We start from the raw sequence: 22532 nt of genomic DNA on the forward strand, positions 1-22532 counted from the left end.
TTCCGGTGTAGATTAAGAGGTTTCAAGTATATTCCTTTGTAGATTTGTGAGGTTCTATTGAGTTAAAGATGTTCTTTACATGATATGATAAGAATTGAGGAAGTCTTTAGGCACGCTTTTTGATTGTGTTTGTACAGAATTGAGGAAGTCTTGCAGTTTAGAATGAGTTAGATTAATTTGGAGCATGCTAGTTTCAGATTTCATGAAAATATTTCAGTTGTAGATTTTCAGTTTTAGTTTATATATATATCTATGCAACGAACTGCCTTTTATTTCAAGTATATATAAAGTTAGATTTATCTTTAAGCTTTTAGTTTCCCTTTGTTCTGCTAATAGGCAATGAACACAGAATGACTTGGATTAAGTATTGGTTTATTAGGCTAATTGGAGGTTGATCCGGTAGCGATTTTGGTTTTTTTTTATGATGAAGTAGGTAGTGTAATCTCTTTAGTGCAGAAGTGTGGATGAAGGAGTGAAGATGAGCATATGTAATATGTTGTTTTGGTGAGTATCATGTATTAAGACTAAAAGATGATTTGAAGTGATGTAATGAATTTAACAGGTGAGAAGTATGTGAGTGTTTCAGATATGCAAGTAGTAACTTCAGAGTAGAAGTTTAGTTTAGAAGATGAGAAAAGAGAGTTAAATGTTAAATCAATTTTGAGCATGATTTCTACTCTTTCTAGATGACCCTAAATGTTGGTACAATATTTGTTTAATGACAAACCTTTCTTCTAGATAGGGTAATGGTTAGTTCAGATAACTCTTTATCATGACTAAAGAAGCAAGATTGTAGAATGAGTAGAGTTGAAGTTTACCTCATGTTAGCTAAATTTGTGTAGTTGTGATCCATCGATTTTATGATATTTGAATGTTACTGCACTATTGAGGTTTAATGTAGTTGCTTCACCTAACTGCTTAGGAGGTTTGGAATTATGGAACAACTAAAGTTGTAGTCTTTATTTTTAAAATAAAGATAGTTTATAGAAAGCATTGTAGAACAAGGCTTTAGATTTCTTTTAAATATGCATGATTGTGTGTTACCTAGTTGATTTCACTTATAGATGCATATTTAAAAATACCCTAACAGTATTTTGAGTTTAAGAAAAGTATAAGAAAGATAAAAAAAAAAGAAAGTAAAAGGCCAAGGCTTAAGTAGATCCCAAAGTCAAGACTTTAGGGATTTTGGTACACAAGGTGCTTATTAAAATGCCAAGGTATTATATATTAGGAGTATTAAAAGATAACAAGTATTTTACTTTTATCAGTAGCACTGTGTTGGACTCTCAGTTGTCCTTGAGTTGGGCTCCCATAGTCGTCCCTAGGTTCAGATAACCTAGTATACCCTACTAGATTCGGGACTAGCTACCTCGGGTCAAGTTAGGGATGCGCGCAAAGTAAGTACAGTTGCCAGGGCCCAAGAAGAAGTTGATTATTATTTTGAAGTATTATAAGTATAAGTTTTTTTTTTTTTGAACAAGTAAAATAAGTTTCACATAAGTATTAAAGAATAAGTCTTTAAGCAAGTGAAATAAGATTCAGAAGGTGTTTAGAATTCAGTAAGTTTAGTTCTTTATGCTAGCATGATTGTATAGATTTACTTTACATGTTTAGCCTTTCAGTATGTTTCTTTCACTAGTAGATGAGCATGAGTAGATTTCCTTTTGAGCATTCAGTTTTAGATTTCAGTATATTCTCATGCATATCGAGATTTTGTGAGTTAGATAGCGCTTACTAAGCATTTTGCTTATAGATTGCATTTCCTCTTACTACAGATACAGGAAAGGAAAAGATATAGAAAGGAAGGCGACAAGGAGGTGTTTGAAGGATGTGTGATGCCAGGACTATGGAAGCCTTGGGACTGGAAAGAAGTTTTCTTTTAGTTTCCTTTGTCTTTTGTTATGTTAGAGGTATTTGGGACAGTATATGTGTTATTTTGATGTGATTAGGATATAGTAGAAGAATTATAATCTTGTGTGATGATTTCTGGTGTTGTTCTCTTTTATTTTGGATTTATTAAACTGCGTGAGAGTCTGTTACATGTTCCAGCCGCCTGTGGCTGTGTATATAGTGTATGTATTAATGTTTATAGTCACCGGTACAGGGGAGATTCTGATAAAATTTTTCGGTAGGGTTTCCATGTGGTTTTTAATCATACCGGTTAAGTAGAGTTAGTAGTTAAGTAACAGTCACTCTTAGAGAGTAGTAGTAGTAAGAAGAGTGGTCGTTACACCGACAAAGCTCTGTTCCTTTCTATTATTTTATATTTGCCAGTATTTTCTTTCTATCAGTTCCCGTACTTTAATCTTGTAATTCTATTTTCGAATTGATAGTGATTGCCTATTGAAAGTACCCTCGTGTGCTGGCCTTGGAGTAGGAGTCGCCAAAGGCTCTGAACCAAGTAAATCCTTGTGTTCTCTTTGGCTTATTCTTTCTTTTCCGCTGTGCTTACTCGCCTTCAAACGTTTTTCGATATTCCCCCCCCCCCCCCCTCTATCGATTCTTCACGATCCAACAATATTAACACTATATAATTTATCGCTATGAATGCACATAAAATACAAATTCATATTCCTTACTGTGTTTATTCTAGAATATAGATATTTTTTACAACTTCTAATTGTCAAGCTGAATGAAATATGGAATATAGGGTCGGAGACTTATGATATTATGAGTAAAACTAATTTTATCATGCATGTTGCTTTATTATGGATGATTAGAAATTTTTTAGTATATCAATGTTGTTAGGGTGGATCACGCGGGTAAATTAGCATGTCTACATTATATATAACAGAGTCAAATGTAATTTCATTATCTTACAATGGGAATTAAGGTATCTTGGTTTAATAAATATCATAAATTTTTACTAGTTGAGCACCCTTTCTAGTGAAATAAGAAATACTTCATAGAGAATAAAATGGTCTAAAACTTTTGCCATCAATTAAGTCAGGTGAAGAAATCATTGAGAAAATAGACAACTATGAATTTGTACAAGTAACTCAGACTAATTCTGATGAATTAAATAAATACATTGTTAGGGTGTACAAGTATGGTTGGAAAAAAAAGGAACATTTTGATAGTTGTCATATTTAAAGTATCTGCTCATTCGATATAATTTAGATGTGATGTATATTGAGTAAAATTTCTTCAATAATATCTTCAATACTGCAATTAGTGTTCTTGGAAAAACCAAAGATACAGTAAAATCACGTGTGAAATTGAAATAGCTAGTTAGCAAACCTGAGTTGCATCATAATGAAACAACCATTAAATTTTCAAAGACTTGTTATACATTGGATAAAGAAGGTAAGCAAGCATTATTATTTGATTGAAAGAAATCAAATTCCCTGATGGGCATGCCTCAAATATGGCCTAATTAAAAATATTTAGAATGAAAAGTCATGATTGTCACATGTTCATGCAAAGACTTATTTCAATAGTTTCCCATGACTTACTTCCTAATAATGTTGGATAAGCACTCACAGAATTAAGTCTATTTTTCATAGATTTGACATCAAGGGTTATTATGACATCAAAAATATTTTGGTTAGAAACAGAATACCTTTGATATTATGTAAATTTGAGCGCATATTTCCATCTAGCTTTTTTAATTCAATGGAGCATCTACTAGTTCATTTACCTTACAAGGCATGATTAGCTAGTCTTGTAAAATTAATTAATGCATCTATATGACATACGATATGATAATGCATTAACAAACTTATAGTTATCATAATTTTATTTGGATATAAAATATGTTTAAGGATTTAATTTCTATAAACCAAAATTCCTTAATTTAGATTAGGAAACAAATTTCTATGTCTAATCACATATTTATATTAAGGAAATAATTTTTAATTAAATAAATCTAATTAGGAAACAATTTCCCTAATTGTAATTTCTTAAATTATTTCAGAATTTTGAAAATTAGAATTTTTAGGATCGATCTAAGTTGTGTTAATCGATTGACACAATTCACTGATCAATTGTAAAGTTCCCAATCGATAAAGTGATCGATTACAACCCTTTATCATTTGAACAGAATAACCCTAATCGATTCGGTTATCGATTTAGGGGATGCTTAATTGATTACAAAACTCTCTGTATGTGAGATCAGAGCTCTTAATTGATTCAGTAATTGATTATGAAGTTCTCTGTACATGACTTTTGGTCACTTAATTGATTGATGACTTCCACCAATCGATTAGGATCGATTGAATCAATTGGGATCGATTGAATTAACCAACCAATCAAATCAGAGGTTTCTGTTTGCGATTTTAGAGATCTTAATCAATTGGGTAATCAATTCAAATGCTCAATTGATTCATCAATTGATTATGAAATGTTTTGTTCACGATTTCAAGTCATTTAATCGATTGACGACTTTTGCCAATTGATTGAGATTGATTGAATCGATCGACCAATCTATCCAGAGGTCAATGTTCGCGATGTTTGGCTTCTTAATCGATTGAAAGAAAATTTCAATCGATTGAGAGAAAATTTTGTCGTGAATTTGAATTACTAATTGATTGGCTTGGACGCTTAATCGATAGACAAACATGTCAATAGATTAGCGAATCGATTAAAATCGATTCTATAGGATTCCAATCTCGGATCGAGAAATAATTTTCCACCTCCTTAATTTCCTTAATACCCAAAACAATAAAACTATGATTACTATAATTTGTAAAATAGATTTTATGATCATGTCGAAGCACGATCAGGTTCTAATACCACTGTTGGGATATGCCGATGCGGTGTGTACATAATATGTTTCACAAAACATATAGCAGAAGTAAAAATACTATAATAAAACTATTTTATTTCAATACACACACCATATATATGCAGGATACAATCACACAAACATAATCATAAAATAAAAATTTAAGAATAACAATTATTCTAGGCATACCTTACGGATGATGCGTAGGCAAAAGGGCATCAATTTTAGTGACGTCCATGAACCTCACCTTTATTCATATCCATGCCGAATTCTTCAAAACAACTCTAGTGAGCAACAAGGTTCACCTCCGATTGGTACTAGTCAAGTGTGGAGGCGATGTGATCCAAGAGAAGAAAGAAGAAGCGAAGAGGCTTAGGAAGAAAATTTCCTCCTTTGTCTCTTGGTGGGCGACAATGGTAAAGAGAGGGAGAGGAGTGAGACAGATTAGGTTTTCTAAAAACCTAAACTCTTGAATAATGAATTGGTTATTAATTTTCTCCTTTCTATATCAATATATAGGTTCTCTTGATGAGTTGGATTAAAAAGTACAAACCCGGCCCAAAATTTGGCCCAATAACCTCTTAGTTTAGTTCACAAACAAACCAACTTGGTTTAAACTAAATTAATTTGGTTTATTACTAAACCAAATAGGGTCTAACTCTTCCATAAGAGATGTGGTTCATCCGCATTTCCATTCTGACAAAATATCTTCTATATTTGCCCTTCGTTTGGTTCAACTAAACATCTTATCTCTTTATCTAAAACTTATTATATGTTTTAGATACTCATAGTGTGTGTGACCCAATAGGTTTCTGATTTATCTTGGGAGTCCATAATTAACTATTTAATCATGGATCGATCATGAGTAACATCTAGTAGCACATCATAATTCTCAATTAATTAGGAAATCATAATTTATTTTAGAACTAGTTATGAACCTTTCAGCAACTATAGTGAATCATTCCTTATCCTTTTACTCGTCTTATACCCATTTGGTTCAGGATATAATCTATGTGTCTATCCCCACTAAACTAACTATATCACACCTAGCCCAAGTAATACTTCCTCTTCCCATGGATTCAAATTACTCCAACATGTGTCTAAGAGTCTCATACTCTTAATATGTGATGATTTGCAAAGACTTTGAGTAACAATTCTGACAAATGGTCATAGGGTATACGTCTCCTCGTAAGGAGCGGTGAATCCTTTGTGGGCTATCCAAACACTTTTGGACACTTTGACTTATACCCAATCATCTCGGATTCACATCTTCAAGGAGATGCTTCGCTTAAGATATCAAAGTATAAGTCTCTATGACCAAGGTGACTTGAATACCTCAAGTCAAATGAAACTTACAGTCGAACTACAGTAAGAATTTCACAGACATATCCATGAATGTAGAGAATCATATAAAGTCTTACAGCAGGTCACTCTAATAAACAAGCTACTAACTAGCATTCACATTTAACTCTCGTCATCCCAATATTTTCAGCTAGTTAGTAACAACTGCTTGATTAGACCAAGGAGTATAACTCATGCTAGTCTCATAGAATTGATAATGTTTGAATACATCGATTCATTGACTATGGAATATTTTAATACTTTTATAATTATACATGTAAAAACACTCATTAGTTGTGATTCAATCACAAGTTCTCTTATGCTATGAATCATATTACAGACATTCAGTAAATGAGTTTAAAACAATTCAAATACATAAGTAAAGTGCACTCAAATAGTCAATCTTTATTTATCAAAATCAATAGTACAAACAATAAAGTGATTGCCTTCGGATATCTCTCAAACATAACAGAAATAGTAACTTATGTTAGACAAGAAACGGGGAATAAAAAATCATAGACTCGTAAGAAGTTGATCCTTGAAAAAGGTGATACAGCCAGGAGGAGGGCAATGAGGACGGTCTTGGTAGGTCGGAATACAGATTCAAAATTTTTTAGGGATTTATAGGGATAGACGACGAACCTCTAGATTGTAGTTATCAAAGTCGGAAGGAGTGAAAGTATACCAAGGGGCAAAGGTTTCTTCGGCCATGGATGGATGAAGAAGGGAGGAAGATAGGAGAAAGAACTTACTAATACAAGTCGCGAGAGAGGGAAGGTCATTAATAGAAATCACTGGAAGAAAAGGTTGAAGAAGATGAGGCGCAAGTGATTTTCTTTTGTAACGCTTAGGGTTTTTAAACGTAAGTTATAAGAAGCTCTTTAACCAGAACCATTTGATCAAAACGGGTCGATTGGTTGTAGTTGTTAGATCAAAACCATAGAATTGATGCAAGTTCGTACAAAAAGGCGTGCATAAGTTGTCAGGGTAGAGAATTAAGAGTTCATGGTGTTGGTTGCTACTCGGAAAACCTAATGGTTCCACTGTACAAAAATTTTGTACAAAGGTCTGAACCTTTTCCTAGCTACCATGTGTTCTTTTAAATTAAACTCGTATCGCCTGCGGAACTTAACACGTTTGATCCTAAGTTTAATTTATTTGTTCTTTTAAGTTTAGACTTGGATCTCCTGCGGAACTTAACATGTTCGATCCAAATCACCTAGGTTATTAATTCCATTAAATATTAATTTTCAAAATTGGCTTCCAAGACTGCATGGCGAGGCACATGGTCTTCTTGGATATGTGAACAACCACCACCACCTAGACAAAGCCTTTTAAGGAAAGCTAATATTTAATTTCCTTAAATAACTTTAGGTTAACCAAAAGGAACAATCAAATCACAAGAAAAAGAAAAATAAAAGAACACAACATCGAAAACTAATTCGAAATACTAGAATCGCATGCCTCTTGTATTTGGTATTTTTACATGGAGATAAAACTAACATGATGCGGAAAACTATATTAGTTATACCTTACTTAGTAGATAATGACCTCTTGATCTTCTACCGTATTCCTCTTCTAATCCCGGACGTTGTGTGGGCAACGATCTTCCGAGACGAGAACCGCCAAGGCACCTTCTTCTTCCTTCCTTCAAGTTTCGGCCAAGCATATCTTCTAAAGGATGAAGAACTTTTTTCACCAACCAAGCTCCAAGGGATGCAAGCTTCCTCTCCTTCTTCCTCAAGCTAGATCCGGCCACCTCCTCCAAGCTCCAAGAGATAAAGAATTTCGGCCACACAAGAGGAAGAGAGAAAAGGAGAAGGGCCGGCCACACCAAGGAAGAAAAGAGGGAGAAAATAGAATAGAGTCATTCATCATAAAGCCTCCTCCACCCCCTCTTTTATAATCCTTGGTCTTGGCAAATAAGGAAAATTTAATAAAAACTTCCTTAATTCTTTTGCCATTGAAAAAGAAATTTTATTTAATTAAAAACAATTTTCTTCTCATCAATTATAATGGTCGGCCATATTAAAGCTACAAACAAGGAGAGTTTTAATTAATTAAAACTTCCTAATTTGTCTCCAGAAATTTATAAAAAATTTCTCCAATAATTTTCATCCCTTCATGATTGGTTAATAAAAAGGAAATTTTATAAATTAAAATCTTTCTTTTAAACATGTGGATAAAAAGAAAGTTATCTCTAAAAATTAAAATCTCTTTTAATCTACAAATAAGGAAAGATATCAAATCTTTTCTTAATCTCTTGTAGAAACTTATAAAAGAGAATATTTAATTTTTAAACTCTCTTTTAAATCATGAACATGGTTAAAAAGGAAAGTTTTCTTAAAATTTAAAATCCACCTTTTAATCAACAAATAAGGAAAGATTTCAAATTTTAAACTCTCTTATAAACATGTAGATGATTTAAAAATAAGGAAAGTTTTTACCAAATTAAAACCATCCTTTTAATCTACAAATAAGGAAAGAGATTAATCTCTTCTCTTAATCTTTTGTAGAAAGCTATAAAAGGAAATTTTTAATTTTTAAACTTTCTTTTAAAACCATGGTATCCACATAAGAAATAATTTTAATAAAAATCCTTTTTAATATTTTAGTGGTCGGCCACCTAAGCTTGGGACCCAAGCTTTGGCCGGCCACCAACTTGGCTCATCCACTTGGTCTTGGCCAGCCCTAGCTTGGGTTCTAAGCTAGCTTGGCCGACCCTATTGGATGGGTAAGAAGGTGGGTATGTGGTGGGTATAAATCTCTATATGAACCGAGAGGAGGAATTGGTTTTAGTTTCCCGATAAAATTAAGCTTCCCATGTTCGCCCCGAACACACAACTTAATTTTATCAATAATAATTCATTATACTAAAGAATTATTATTGAACTACCGCACCAATCCCAAATTACATTTTGGGCTCCTTCTTATTATGAGTGTGTTAGTCTCACTGTGTTTAAGATGTCGAATGTCCACTAATTAAATGAGTTACTGACAACTCACTTAATTAATATCTTAGTCCAAGAGTAGTACCACTCAACCTTATCGTCATGTCAGACTAAGTCCACCTGCAGGGTTTAACATGACAATCCTTATGAGCTCCTCTTGGGGACATTATCAACCTAGATCACTTGGACACAGTTTCCTTCTATAATCAACAACACACACTATAAGTGATATCATTTCCCAACTTATCGGGCTTATTGATTTATCGAACTAAATCTCACCCATTGATAAATTAAAGAAATAAATATCAAATATATGTGCTTTTTATTATATTAGGATTAAGAGCACACACTTCCATAATAACTGAGGTCTTTGTCCCTTTATAAAGTCAGTATAAAAGAGACGACCTCTAATGGTCCTACTCAATACACTCTAAGTGTACTAGTGTAATTATATAGTTAAGACAAATTAATACCTAATTACACTACGATCTTCCAATGGTTTGTTCCTTTCCATCTTGATCGTGAGCTACTGTTTATAATTTATAAGGTACTGATAAGTGATAACATGATCCTCTGTGTGTGACACTACACACCATGTTATCTACAATATAAATTAATTGAACAACTATATTTATCATAAATGTAGATATTTAACCAATGTGATTTTTATTTCTAGATAAATGTTTATACCAAAAGCTTAGGCTTTTAGTATACATCCTAACACATGGGACACGTGCATGATACTTGTCTAGGAAAGGACATTTATGATGGACAAGATAGTTAAATAATTTCGATAACAAGCGCCTTCCCGCGTATCACCGGTGCATGACTTAGCATATCAAGTGTCTGACATGCATTTTTTCCAAGATGGATAAAATTAAATGCAACATTAAGAGGTGGTCATAAGCATGGTCAGTTAGTCAGACCATCAAATAGTGTGAGTGGGCGAAAATAAGACTTGGGTCTAGTAAGTCAAACATGGGCCTCCTTCAACTAGACTTAAAAGGGAGACTAGTGATATGATATGTTACGAGCGAATCCAGAGGTGGTGTGGTAGTCAAAGTCAAGGTGAGGTGATGGTTAAAATCAAGATGAGGTGGCGGCTAGAGCGTCACTCTTAACGGGCTTAGCTCCTCACTCCTCAGTGCTAAGACCTTCGATATGAGGATGGATGACCTGAGAGTTGGCCAGACTTGAGAGATCTAGTGCTCTATTTGTGTTCATTCAGTTTATAGTCGGTTGGCCTAAAGGCCAATCAGACTTATGAGACCTAGCTCCTATTCTGAACACGTCTCTCAGCATATGGTTCGGTTAGCCCTAAGGGTTGGTCGAATTTACATGGCATAGTTCCTTATCTGCCAGCACTCTCAGCATATGGTCGGTCGACCCCAAAGCTGATTAGACTTCCTAGACTATGGCCAGTCGATCACAATGTTGGTCGGATTTACAAGGCTTAGCACCCCCCCCCCCCCCCACCACTTATATATAAGGTAAATGTATGAGGTTATTCTCAGTACAAACCTAGCCGACGGTAGGGTCGGTCGGACTCCTAGGTTAACATTTCAAGTGCAAGTCTTATAGCATATGACCAATCGGTCCAAAGTTTCGATCAGATCTTCTGGGGCTTGACTCCCCCCTCTTCAAAAACAGGTATCATAGTATATAGGAGATTGGGTAAAGATCCGACCGAGATACTTCTAAGGGATAACATTATTAGTAAATTGTAATAACACGTCAGAGAATATTCTACTTCTATAATATATACGTGTGATGGAACCTTCCTCGAAGGGTGGTTATACATCTTCCATCACTCGACATTCTTAATCGCCTCATTGATGGCAGAAGTTATAAGAAGTGATTCATATATTGGTAACAGAATATTCCTCTGAGGATGACTGCACATCTTTCAAGCTGTACATCTTCCATCATCAGACATATTTTGATACCAAATATTTCTTTTTTCCTCATTATTATGGAGGTTATAAGAGGTGATATAAAAGAGGTTCTCTCCGTCGGTGAGGTATGTTGGAGTTGTAAAGTTACAAATATAGTTCCACATTGAACTAATCGTCAACTGTGCACAAGAACTATAGTCTAACTGTCGACTGTGCACAAGAGCTATGATCTAATCGAGCCATGTGAGTAGTATATTGACCTCGAACAAAGGAAGTGGGGGTTCTCATGTCTAGATCAAGAGAACCAGACACTAGGCAGGAAATCCTAGTTGCGACTAGGCAAGAAGTCTTAGTAGGTCGGTTGGACCGAGGGGCAGAAAGTCCTAGTTACGGCTAGGTAAGAAAGTCCTAGTAGGTTGATTGGACTGAAGGGCATGAAGTCCTAGATGTGGCTAGTCAAGGAAGTCCTAGTAGGTCAGTTGGACCAAGGCGCAAGAAGACCTGGTGAGTCGAGAATCGAACGTCAAATGGATATGCTTTCTGCTTGAGGGGATCTTGTGGTCATTCTTTTGAGAGGGGAGGGATTGTTGGGGTTATAAGATTGCAAACATAATCCCACATTCAAAACACATAAGAAAGAATATGAGGGCAGAGCCCAAAAATAAAATCATGAAAGTTTAGGCTCAAAGTGAATAATATCATACCATTGTAGAGATATCTTAATTCTTTCGATTATAACAAGGTATGCTCACATTTTTAGTCAGCAATACATTTTTATAAACTTTACATCATGCAACTATTGTTTTTTCTTCTGCACTTTTAGCCTGGATATCGTACTGACTTGAGCGTCGGAGTACCTGTGCCTGAGATTCTCTTCCTAGTTCTTGCTCTAACGTTTCCTTTGCTCTCTCTCAGGTGTGTAGAGAGAAAAAAGGAACCCCTTTCTCTTTAGTTCGAAGTCTACTCTCTATCAACAACAGAGTTACATATCCAGTGCGTCATCTCCATCACTTTTATACAGGGCCCGTATGTGTATTGTGGGTGTAAACAAGTTGTATATTGCAAAAATTGGGTGACTTTTGCTTAAACATTTGCTTAAAATTAGCTACGGAAAAGATCACAGATCGTGTGTATAGATTGCTAATTAGTGACGGGAAATTCTAATTTCGTCATTAATTAGCAACGTCAATTTTATAATTCTATCAATTATTTAGTGACGTAGATGGTCCTAACAAAAATTTAAAAAAATACGTCCCAAATATTCGAGGTCTAATCAATCTCTATTTTCTTTTAGCGATCGAAATTTTTAGATTTTCTTGTTGTGTCATATCTATCCTTTTCTTAATTACGTATGATTCTATTTACTACATCTGACCACAGCCCTTCCTTTGTCCCCACCTAATATACTGATTTAGCATTATAGACATCATAAACTTGACCCCTTTGTTTATTCCCACATGATTTCATTATATTTCTTCTAAGAACAGGATCTATCATCAATCAATGTAAAGTTCTAATAGTGATAATTAATGATAAAAAAATTTCAATAAATATATCAAAATGTATCTCACTATCGAGTCATTTCTTTCTCAAAACTTGATATTATTATTAACCTACTATTTTTATTAAGAATCTTGATTGTTTACTAACTACTTTTTTAAGCCTAATGAAATTAAGTTAATGTTTTTTTTCCTTTTTACACTAAATTTTTTTTATGACTTATTAGTAATTTTCACCGGTTATTTTTTATATAAAAAAATATATACGTTCTCTTTAATCATATATTTTATAATTGACAACACTATAAACGAATAAGTTTCTATAAATAATTTGGGACGATGATGTTAAAATCCATAACTTTCATGACTTTTGGCTAAGATTAAATGTAGTATTTATTCTTATCAATTTAATATATGATATGAAAAATTAAATTAATTTTGTATGAGACTCTTAAAAGAGCATCTACCCAACCCTTATAAAATGATGGTACTTAGATATATTATTCGATATTATTATTTATTGATCTATTAGTTTATAAACAAGATAAGTCCGTGTACCAGTTACAAAACTATAGCAAAGTTATCTATTAAATGTGAATGTCGTTAAACATAATAAATCTGAATTGTAATAGTATAGCTGTTACAAAATATTATGTGAGGTCAAATACATGTTGTAATCTCTATAAAATCAGATTGATTAAAATGACTATCAACCCAGTATTTTTTTAATCAATCATTTATATTTAAAAAATTAAAAAATTAAAAAATACTCATAATGAATTATCTATCAGTCTAATATTTTTAAATTAATTATTATTAAAAAAATATCAGTTAACTCAATCCGTTTGAAAAATAAAAAAGATCTATTATTGTCGTGAGGCAAAAGTAGGCCGTCTCCCAGTGATAAAATCAAATATACTATTTCATTTGCTGTCGTCCATCATTTTTCATTACTAACTAACAATTGAGGTGGAACAATCTTTCATTGAATGATTACTCATGCTCAAAAGGGCCATAAATTCCAAGGGGCCCTCTTAGGCTTGTCTCCAAATCCAACCACAAGAAACCCTAGCTAGGATCGATGGTTTTTCCCAACAAAGACAAAACCACAAAGTAAAAAAAAATAATAAAAAAATCAAGGCGCCCTTTTGCAAAAAGCGCAGGAGAATCAAACAAGCAGACGACAGACAGACAGACAGGATTAGGGTTTGTTGATCCTTCGACCTTCCACTTCTCAAATATATGCATTCTTTATTCCTTCTGGTTTTGTCCTGTGATTAATAAATTATTAAACGCTAATGATGCCGTGATTAGTTTAATTCCTCGCGGATGGTTTTTGGCAGACAGATTTGACAAGAGATGTTGAAATTGGAGGATTTATGTTCGTAACTTTTGAATGATGGATGGTCAATAAAGAGAACTTCAGGGAAAGATCATTTATGAGATTTCAACTAATGAGGCAATGCCGGCAAAAAATCAAAAGGTTATATTTTATGTCCCCAACCATTCAATAATTCACCAATATTTACCGTTAGAATTCTAACCATCATTTTATGTCATGTAAGTAGCTAAGATATGAAGAAATTTCGACTCAAATATCTCATAGAGTAATATTTTATATTACAACCATTGCACCACTCTGAATATATATATATATATATATATATATATATATATATATATATACACTAAACGATGTTTTGTACGCGACCATGAGTAAAATCTGACATAGGCTATCTGACGCGGTCAAAATATAATTTTTTTAATCTCTTTCATCTGCATACAATAACTTTTCTCTCTTTTCTTTTAAATTAAAATGAAATGTTATCTTCTCTCTTCTATTATTACATGTAAAAAATTATTATGGTAGTGATGATACAACGTTGTAGCAGCTACTATGCAGTTGTTGCTACAACCGTGCAGTAGCTACTACAAGGGGGCAGAAGCTACTGCAACGGTGCTGTAGTTACTACAATGATGCAGAAGCTGCTACAGCATAATAGTTACACAATAACGCTGCTACACATTATACCAGCTACTATACAAAAGTTGCTACAACGTGTAGCAGCTATTGTGTAGTAGTTGCTATAACGTTGTAGCAGTTACATCACCTTTAAAAATTAATAGCAGATTTGTTGCATGTAATCAGATAAGAAAGAAATGAAAATTTTATAATTGTTGCATGCAGATGAGAGAGAAAAGTTGTTGCATACAGATGAGAGAAAAATAAAAAAAAATTGAGTTTTGATCATGTCAGATAACCCACATCGAATTTTGTTCATGATCATGCACAAAAAGTCACTTAGCATATATATATATATATATATATATATATATATATATATATATATATATATATATATATATATATATATATATGGTTAGGTAGAATAATCATCCTCAAATATTACTTGCCATACATTGTATAATTAAATCATGTATTTTGTATAATTAATATTCTTTTTTAAAAGGAAGGAGAGGAAATTAAAAAAAAGGAACAAATAATACCAATCTTCCTTCCATTTATTTCAATTTGATTGAGGCAGTAAAAAAAGGTAAGAAAATATAAAAGGAATTAAAATTTATTTTACGCCGTCAAATAAATGAATTAAGAAATAAATAGGCAAATGGCTCAGGATAATATATTTTAATATGCTATTGTTTTTTATTTTACTCGTAAAATTAATGTCGCTGTGTGAGTGACTAGGGGTGAGATGAGGAATATTTGAAAATATTTAGGTTTTTTTAAGCAGGTTTAGAAACTGCTGGGGTTAAATGAAGATTTCCTGTTATAATCAAAATAATTAAGATTAAACATGTGGCTAAGTAAATATTAAATAGGACCAAATGATGACTAAGTGCCATCTCATCGGGCTGGCTTCCTGTTCATCCGCACAATTAACTCTGGATCGCCCACCGCCACCGACTTCTCGATTCCTTCTTCCTCGATGACGACCAGCGTCCCCTTGGGAACCCAATCCAACTCCCGGTGATGGACGGCAGCGGATCTACCAAATTCGACGTCGAGAGGCTTGGGTTGATCGAATTATCGTTCTTGTCGGTGGCCGTTGTTTTTGTACCCCGATCGCCGTCGGCGGAGGCGAGGCGATGAGGAGGGTGCCGGAGGGCCAAAGGGAGCGGTTTTACTTCACGCGTAAGTACTTCGATCTGACCCCGTTCTCAAAAGTCGTGTTTTTTTTCTTCGATCGACGCGGAATCTTCGTCCCTGGTCCTGCTCCGATCGGAATTAAATGCAAAATGTTGGATCTTGATGCGTCGGTATGGGCGGCGATCTTCGGATGTGGGTTTGGAAGCGTTGAAGGATGCGCCTTTAATGGCCGAGGCGAGCGTTTTGGAGCTGGAAAGGTGAAACCCCAACGCCCGTCGCCGTATTTCTAGGTCGAGGACGAGCAAAAGTTATGCTATAACTGCGAATTAACATTCCGCAGGAGACTGAGAGGCATTTGTTGGGTGGGTGGCGATGGCAACATCGCCTCCCACGAACGATCGCTTTCAGTAGCTCTGTGCGGGCTAGACACCAGGCTGTACGCTTCTTTCTCCGCGGCTGCGATACAAAAAAAAAAGTGTCATGATTGCTGCCGAGAAAGAGAACGGAACGCCAAGCCGCCAACGGGCCAAGCTTGTAGCTTTACTGACACACCTAAACGCAGAGGACTAAGGAAAAAAAAAACACAGTTTTGGGTCTCATCATCTCATGTTCCATTCCCTTACCCCCTCCTCTCTTCTCATGCTACCCTCTGTTGCTTTGTGAAAGAGAGTTTTGGGAAGGCGTGCCCACCGCCGCCCGTGTCTAAGGCTCGTGCGGGCTCCAGTCCAGGCTACTATTTCGGCTTGGAGTGCGGCTACCTAGTGGCTACTCCATTTTTTTTTTAGGTTTTTGGTTTGCTTTCCTTGCATCAAAGTGGGTTCCATAGAGTTGTGTCGTCCTTTGTAGCATAGACGTCGATCCATCACCCCATGCTTTGGACTGGGAGCGAGGTTTGGGTGAGTATTCCTGGACTTCTCCTTCGAAGCCGCTGTGCGACGCGCGCGCCATTTAATCCGCGAATTGCGCTTTCGCTGTTGAATTGAAGGTATTTCCAGTAGGATTTTTTACATTCTTTAATCCTGCTTCGAATAATTTGTATGGAGTTACATGTGACCTGATATAAAAAATATTTATTGTTATGCAATAGTGTTCTGAAAGATGGCTATTGGTGCATCGGCTTCAACTGTTGTGGGCTTACCATTAAAATATATGTATTTTCACTTTGAATTTTTGGGTTTCTCGAGTTTCAGGAATAAAGATTTTACCCTTCTCTACTAAACTTGTTTAGTTGCTGTGGTTAGTCTTCAGATTCGAAGTTATCAGTGATATATTCAGAGCTTCAAGTAGTGATTTAGGTTTGTATTGATATCCATGGTTTGCTAGAAATTGAATAGATAACTTGTTTTGTCTTCTTTGTTCATGGTTTTCTTTATGTTTCCCTTTTTCTTTGATATCTAGATTGTTCAATTCAGTAAGCTTATGCTGCTTTTCTGTTGCCTAGGTGAATTACCTATTTCTATGGTGCTTTCGATTTTCTAATTATTATCTCCTTTTTTTTCTGAATTGTATCTTCAGTTAACTATTGCAGCTCCAACAGTGATGCTCAATTGCCTTGTGGAATTGAAGTTTCTTCAAAATACAAGGAAGAACTTCCTAAATGGTAACCAATTCTGATTGAAATGATGAGCTTTGATGAAGGGGAAGAAATTTTTTTTGATGCAAACGATGAGATCACTAATTCCATTCGTTCCTCGACATCTGATAACTCTCCTGCTACAAGTCAGCAATTGTTGCGGAGCCTTAATTGTGATCTATGGACAAGGGAGCCTATGAGTGTTCAAGATAGGCGAAGAAGATTCTTTAGAGGAATTGGGTTTGATGAGCTTGTGCCATCTTCTGTAGGCTGTTCCATTTCTACTGAAGTACCAACTTTTGTGTCAACAGAAGAGCAACTGTATTCGGAAAGAATTACAAATACAATGGGCGAAGATTCAACCCCATTACCATCTCCTGATGTGAGCACATCTGAGGATTCTTTCCACTACATTAGGGATCTGGACACTGGTAGAAAATTCATGGTCCATGATTTTGGGAAAGATGGTGTACCCAATATGTTCAAAGAAGTTGGCTCAGACAACCTGATGACACTGCATGATTTTGAAAATGCTCTCGGTATGTCATCCTCTGTTCAGAGATACTTTCGAAAAGAATTAGTCCCTTGTGGGGAAGTAACTACTTGCACAAATGATGCAAAGAAGATAAAATATTTGAAGTGGTGGAGAAGTCTAACAAAAAGGAAGCAACAATCTTCAGAATCAAACAAGTATTATTATGTTTCAGTTAAAAAGCCCAAAATATCTAAGTCGGTGAGGACAAAAGTTTATCAGTACAAGAAAAGTTTTATGGAATTCACGGCACTCTACCTGGGTCAAGAAATTCAGGCACACGAGGGTATGATAACAACCATGAAATTTTCACCAGATGGAAGGTATCTTGCAACCGGCGGTGAAGATTGTGTTGTACATATTTGGCAGATTGTTCAAGTGGAAAGTTCTTGCAGATTTAACAGTGCAGATGAATCTCTATTCTCACCGAAATTAGTGGATAAAATTAAAGGCATTTATATGTTTGCAGGAAGAGGCCATAATTCGGCTCCTGTTCTCATTCCAAAGAAATTCTTTAAAATTGAGGAAACCCCATTACATGAATTGAAAGGACACACAAGTGATATCTTGGATCTATCTTGGTCGCAAACTGATGTAAGTGCTGATAACTAACTCACCTCTTTATACTAAAGTGATTGTGTTTTCTGTCCCCCTTAAAAATATCTATCCACGCTCATGATTCAGCTGTAACTCATTCTTGAAGATGATCTAGGAGTTCTTATAGCCATTGTTGTACAAATACTACTTTCAACCATTTTTAGCTGACTTCAATCCTTTTGTTGCAGTGCCTACTGACATCCTCCAAAGATAAAACTGTTCGTCTGTGGAAAGTAGGCTCCTCTGAATGCCTTAAAATTTTCCAACACAATGATTATGGTAATTAAGAATTGTAACATTGTTCTTTTATGGTTACTTTGGAGTAATTGTTTAAAGTTTGTACGATACTCTCCTACATGTGTTTCACCTTGAAGTTGGTACTTTGAAAATTTCATGTCTATTGTTACTATCTTTTTTGAGAATTGTCAACTATTGATGGATTTTTTTTCCCTTTATTTTCTTTGGTAAGCAGTGACATGCATTCAGTTCAACCCTATTCAAGAAAATATTTTCATTAGTGGTTCGATTGATGGCAAAGTTCGTATTTGGGAAATTCTAGACAACCGTGTGATTGATTGGGTGGATTTAAGGGACATGGTAACTGCTGTATGTTACCAGCCAGATGGAGAGGGTTTTATAGTTGGTTCAATCAAAGGGAACTGCCGCCTTTATGATTGTTCAGGTACTCACATATTGTGCATTGTTCCTCTGTTATATTGGTTACGATTCATCTTTATAATGTTCATCGTTCTGTTCTCGTGTATTGCATAGTTAAACCAAGCCAACTTGCATTGCAATTGTGCCTTTTTGGTAAAAAGAAATCTTCTGGCAAGCGGATCACTGGGTTCCAGGTTAATATTTCTAATCCTTAAACTTGATTTCTTGGTAAAATTTTAGTTCAATCATAGATTTTGTTCTCACAGTTTGCTCCTGGAGATTCTAAAAGAATTATGATCACAACAGCAGACTCGTTAATTCGTATCTGCGATGGGACTGATGTCGTTCAAAAATTTAAAGGTAGAGATCATTTTCATCTTCAAACTTCATCTTAAAGTGAATGATGATTCTTATTTGTTTGCCAATTCGATGGTTCAAACTTAAATATGCAAATTCATGCAAGTAAATTTAGATGTAGTTTGATAGTGGTTTTGGACTTCATTTGTTCTAAGTTGTTTCAACCGGAAAATATTTTGAAAAATTCCTAAATGATATCTTTTGTCACAAACATAAAATTTTTTGTGAAATAAACACGACATTGATTCTTTAAGTAGAAGATGATAATGATGATATTTCGAAGCTTAGTGAGGTAACAAATTACTTATATTTAGTCAAGGGTAAACATTCTTGAGTAGGTCATTGGTAGTGTCTATTTCTTTGTGAAAGAGGAAGCATGGATATATAGTTCTGACTAGAATGGTGTGCATATCATTTTGCAATATGAGTTTGAACTGGTCATTGTTCGATCGATGCCTTTATCGACAAAGTTACTTTGATTAGATGCTTAAGCTTCAGTTATCATGCAATGTAGGTCCCCGGAAGTCCAAATGCCACTTATCTGCATCATTCTCTTCCGATGGAAGGCATATTGTATCGGTTGGTGAGGACTCAAACATCTACATCTGGAGTTATGAGAAATTGGAGAAACAACTACCCGCAGGTGCCGCCAAGTTAGTCTGTTCGTCAGAGTTCTTCCATTCCGAAGGAGTATCCATTGCATTGCCATGGCCTGGCATGGTCGATGGAGAAACAATAGCAAGTAACGGTATTCAGATTCCTACCCAGCAGCACCGCAGAGCAACATCAGAATCCTTCCCTTGGCCTAAGAATCCAGACTGCATCTCTCTGGGTGCCTGGCTGTTTTCTGATGGTTCATCAAGATCGTCTGCCACATGGCCGGAGGAGAAACTTTCTTGCCAGACCAAGCTACCGTTGCAACAACCCGAAGATTGCCGTGAACCCCACCCGCCACTCCATCCAGATTGTTGGAGCCTCGCACCGACAGAGGAAGCGGGCGCATGGAGTTCAGTAATTGTAACAGCAGGAAATGATGGGGTAATCAGGTGCTTCCACAATTTTGGATTGCCCGTCAGGCTGTGAATTGATCATTGACATTGTACGACTGTGAATAACTCGAAGAGAGACATTTGAGGCAAGAACAGTCTGATTGTTAGAGATCAACAAAGTATGTTTCTATCGAGACATGTATTTTTGGGTGATACAAGGCAGATAAGAGGATGATGAGGTTCGCCGTACTGTTTCTTTGAAAGAGTAAAATGATCAAAATATAACAGTTATCATTGTGTTTTTGGTTTTTTGTTTTTAACTCTAGGGAAGAAGAAAGGGGTGTTGAGGGTGCCAATGTATAGAAGAAGGTAATGAAGTATAACACAATATCCTTTCAGTTCATCATTGCTATTCCTGGTAACAATGACAGTGAATTTGGTCACCATTTGACTTCATGTTTGATCTTTTCTTTCAAATAGATACATAGAACACTTTCTTATATTTTGATTAAAATATTTTAAACAATTTAAATACTAACTAGTTTGTACATATTATATTTAATCTATTTTTAATAAATTTTTTAAGGTAAAAAATAAAAAATATCCTTTGTTTTTTATTGGAATACTAAAAGGGTCCTTTTTTATTTATTATCAAAAAGAGCATCTCATTTTATTACTATACATTTTACTTTTTAAAATTATCCTTAATTTTAACGCTGGTGGGGTAGCTACGAGTTTGTAATTACTATATAATTATGATGTGGTAGTTATGAATTCATCATTACTATATAATTATAGTGTGACAGTAATTACTATATAATTATGGCAGCTATGCGTTCATCATTACTATATAATTATAGTGTGGTAGCTATGAGTGCGTAATTATTATATAATTATAATTGTTACAATTTTATAATTATTATAATAAAGACTTTAATTCTTATTATTTCTAATAACATACAACATGGGACACTTCATCTTTGGTCAACATTAGTTAATATTATATTGTAGTAACACTTTAAATACTGATAACATTGTGATGTAGTAATTGTAAGTGTCCCGATTTAGTTTTGATGTGATCAACTAAGTTAAGTTGATTCTGTGTTTTTGATGCATTGTGCCTAAGTATGTATAAACTTAAGAATACAAGAAGTCGAGCGAAAGACGTAGCGAGCGAGAAGGATGACACGGGAAGTAAGTCGACAGGCTTGGTGCATCCGAGGGATGAAGAGCTATGGAAGAGTACACCAGCGGACAAAAAGAGCATGTGTGATGCTTCCAAGGGACGAGAAGCTAGGGAGGAATACTACTCGAGGAGAAGACGGGAGTTGAGTTCGAGTGAGCTTAACTCTGGCAGGAGAATCACCCAAGTGACCAGACGAAAAATCGGTCAACCTGGAAGTTGCCTGACTCTAGGCACCCGGACCAGGTCCAAGTGCTCGAACAAGGTCCGGGCGGCTGGGATGTCTTAGCCAGTTAACAGCGAGGATTGACACTAGAGTCCACGTCAGCCGACTCTAGGCACCCGGACCAAGTCCAGGCGACCAGAAATCGATAAGTCCTTGACGAAGAGTCGTTACAGAGTGGATTGAGTTGACCAAGTCTAGGCGCCTAGATTGAGTTGAGGGTCCAAGCGCTCGAAAAGTGTCATGTCAGCAAATGGCTAGTTGCGACCAGTAGGCTATAAACAGAGCACCGATCTTTAAAATTTATAAAAACACACTTGTATTCATTTCGTATTTCTGTTTTCATTTCGTTTGTGCTTTAATGTATGTAAAAGGCTACACCATCTTCATGAAGGAGATCTTCTAGTTGAGCTTCCACTTCCTTGGTGTTAGTATTAGCCCTAAGAGTCAATTATGAGATGATTATGCTTATTGAATTAATGGTTAATCCAATATAATTGATCCTGTCCGAACGCTGAATCGATGGACGCTGGACACGTGGCGCTCTTCCAACCGATGACGTGGATCTCTGACCGGCCGTATGGATCTCCGGCGAACCTGCAAAGAAGTCGGGTCGGGAAGGGACTCCCGGCGATGACCCTCCGACACTCAAGTCAGATAAGAGGAAAATGATAGTGGCTTCGAAGATGTGAGATCGCATGATTGCGTACCTCCGTCGAAGTCTGAGGGCTCTTATATAGAGCTGTAAGGAGGCTTGTGCACACCTATCGAGGAGTACACGTGTCCTTCACCATACCTTAGTATAGGCTTACCAAAGAAACATGCCTGACACCATACTGCTACAGTCCGAGCACCTCTCTGATGGGACAGCAGAACTTTCTGCCGTAAGATTTTGCGTAT

At 35.5% G+C, this 22532-nt stretch overlaps 1 protein-coding gene across 5 annotated transcripts; it reads left to right on the forward strand.

Moving 5' to 3' along the window:
- The first annotated feature begins 15255 nt into the window (after positions 1 to 15255).
- On the forward strand, positions 15256 to 20588 carry LOC122009713. 5 transcript variants are annotated; one of them, XM_042565978.1, is made up of 8 exons: positions 15256 to 15566; positions 16368 to 16506; positions 17037 to 18220; positions 18412 to 18502; positions 18696 to 18905; positions 18995 to 19074; positions 19147 to 19240; positions 19752 to 20588. In XM_042565978.1, the coding sequence occupies exons 3-8, from the start codon at positions 17141 to 17143 to the stop codon at positions 20318 to 20320; spliced, it is 2124 nt and encodes a 707-aa protein (XP_042421912.1). In that variant the 5' UTR covers positions 15256 to 15566; positions 16368 to 16506; positions 17037 to 17140; the 3' UTR covers positions 20321 to 20588. The 5 variants fall into 5 exon arrangements, with proteins under 5 accessions (XP_042421912.1, XP_042421913.1, XP_042421915.1 ...); XM_042565979.1 differs by lacking the exon at positions 16368 to 16506 and adding an exon at positions 16712 to 16816; XM_042565981.1 differs by lacking the exon at positions 16368 to 16506 and having other exon boundaries at positions 17050 to 18220.
- Positions 20589 to 22532: the final 1944 nt, after the last annotated feature.

This window comes from Zingiber officinale, chromosome 8A (genome assembly GCF_018446385.1).
Source record: "Zingiber officinale cultivar Zhangliang chromosome 8A, Zo_v1.1, whole genome shotgun sequence".
In the NCBI taxonomy this organism is placed as follows: Eukaryota; Viridiplantae; Streptophyta; class Magnoliopsida; order Zingiberales; family Zingiberaceae; genus Zingiber; species Zingiber officinale.

What these genes read in the sequence shown, in the direction of transcription:
- LOC122009713 (XM_042565978.1), top strand. Translation starts at nt 17,141, where the DNA reads ATGATGAGCTTTGATGAAGGGGAAGAAATTTTTTTTGATGCAAACGAT. An exon ending in TATCTTGGTCGCAAACTGAT is followed by an intron (nt 18,221 to 18,411) that starts GTAAGTGCTGAT and finishes CTTTTGTTGCAG; the next exon opens with TGCCTACTGACATCCTCCAA. An exon ending in TTTCCAACACAATGATTATG is followed by an intron (nt 18,503 to 18,695) that starts GTAATTAAGAAT and finishes TTTGGTAAGCAG; the next exon opens with TGACATGCATTCAGTTCAAC.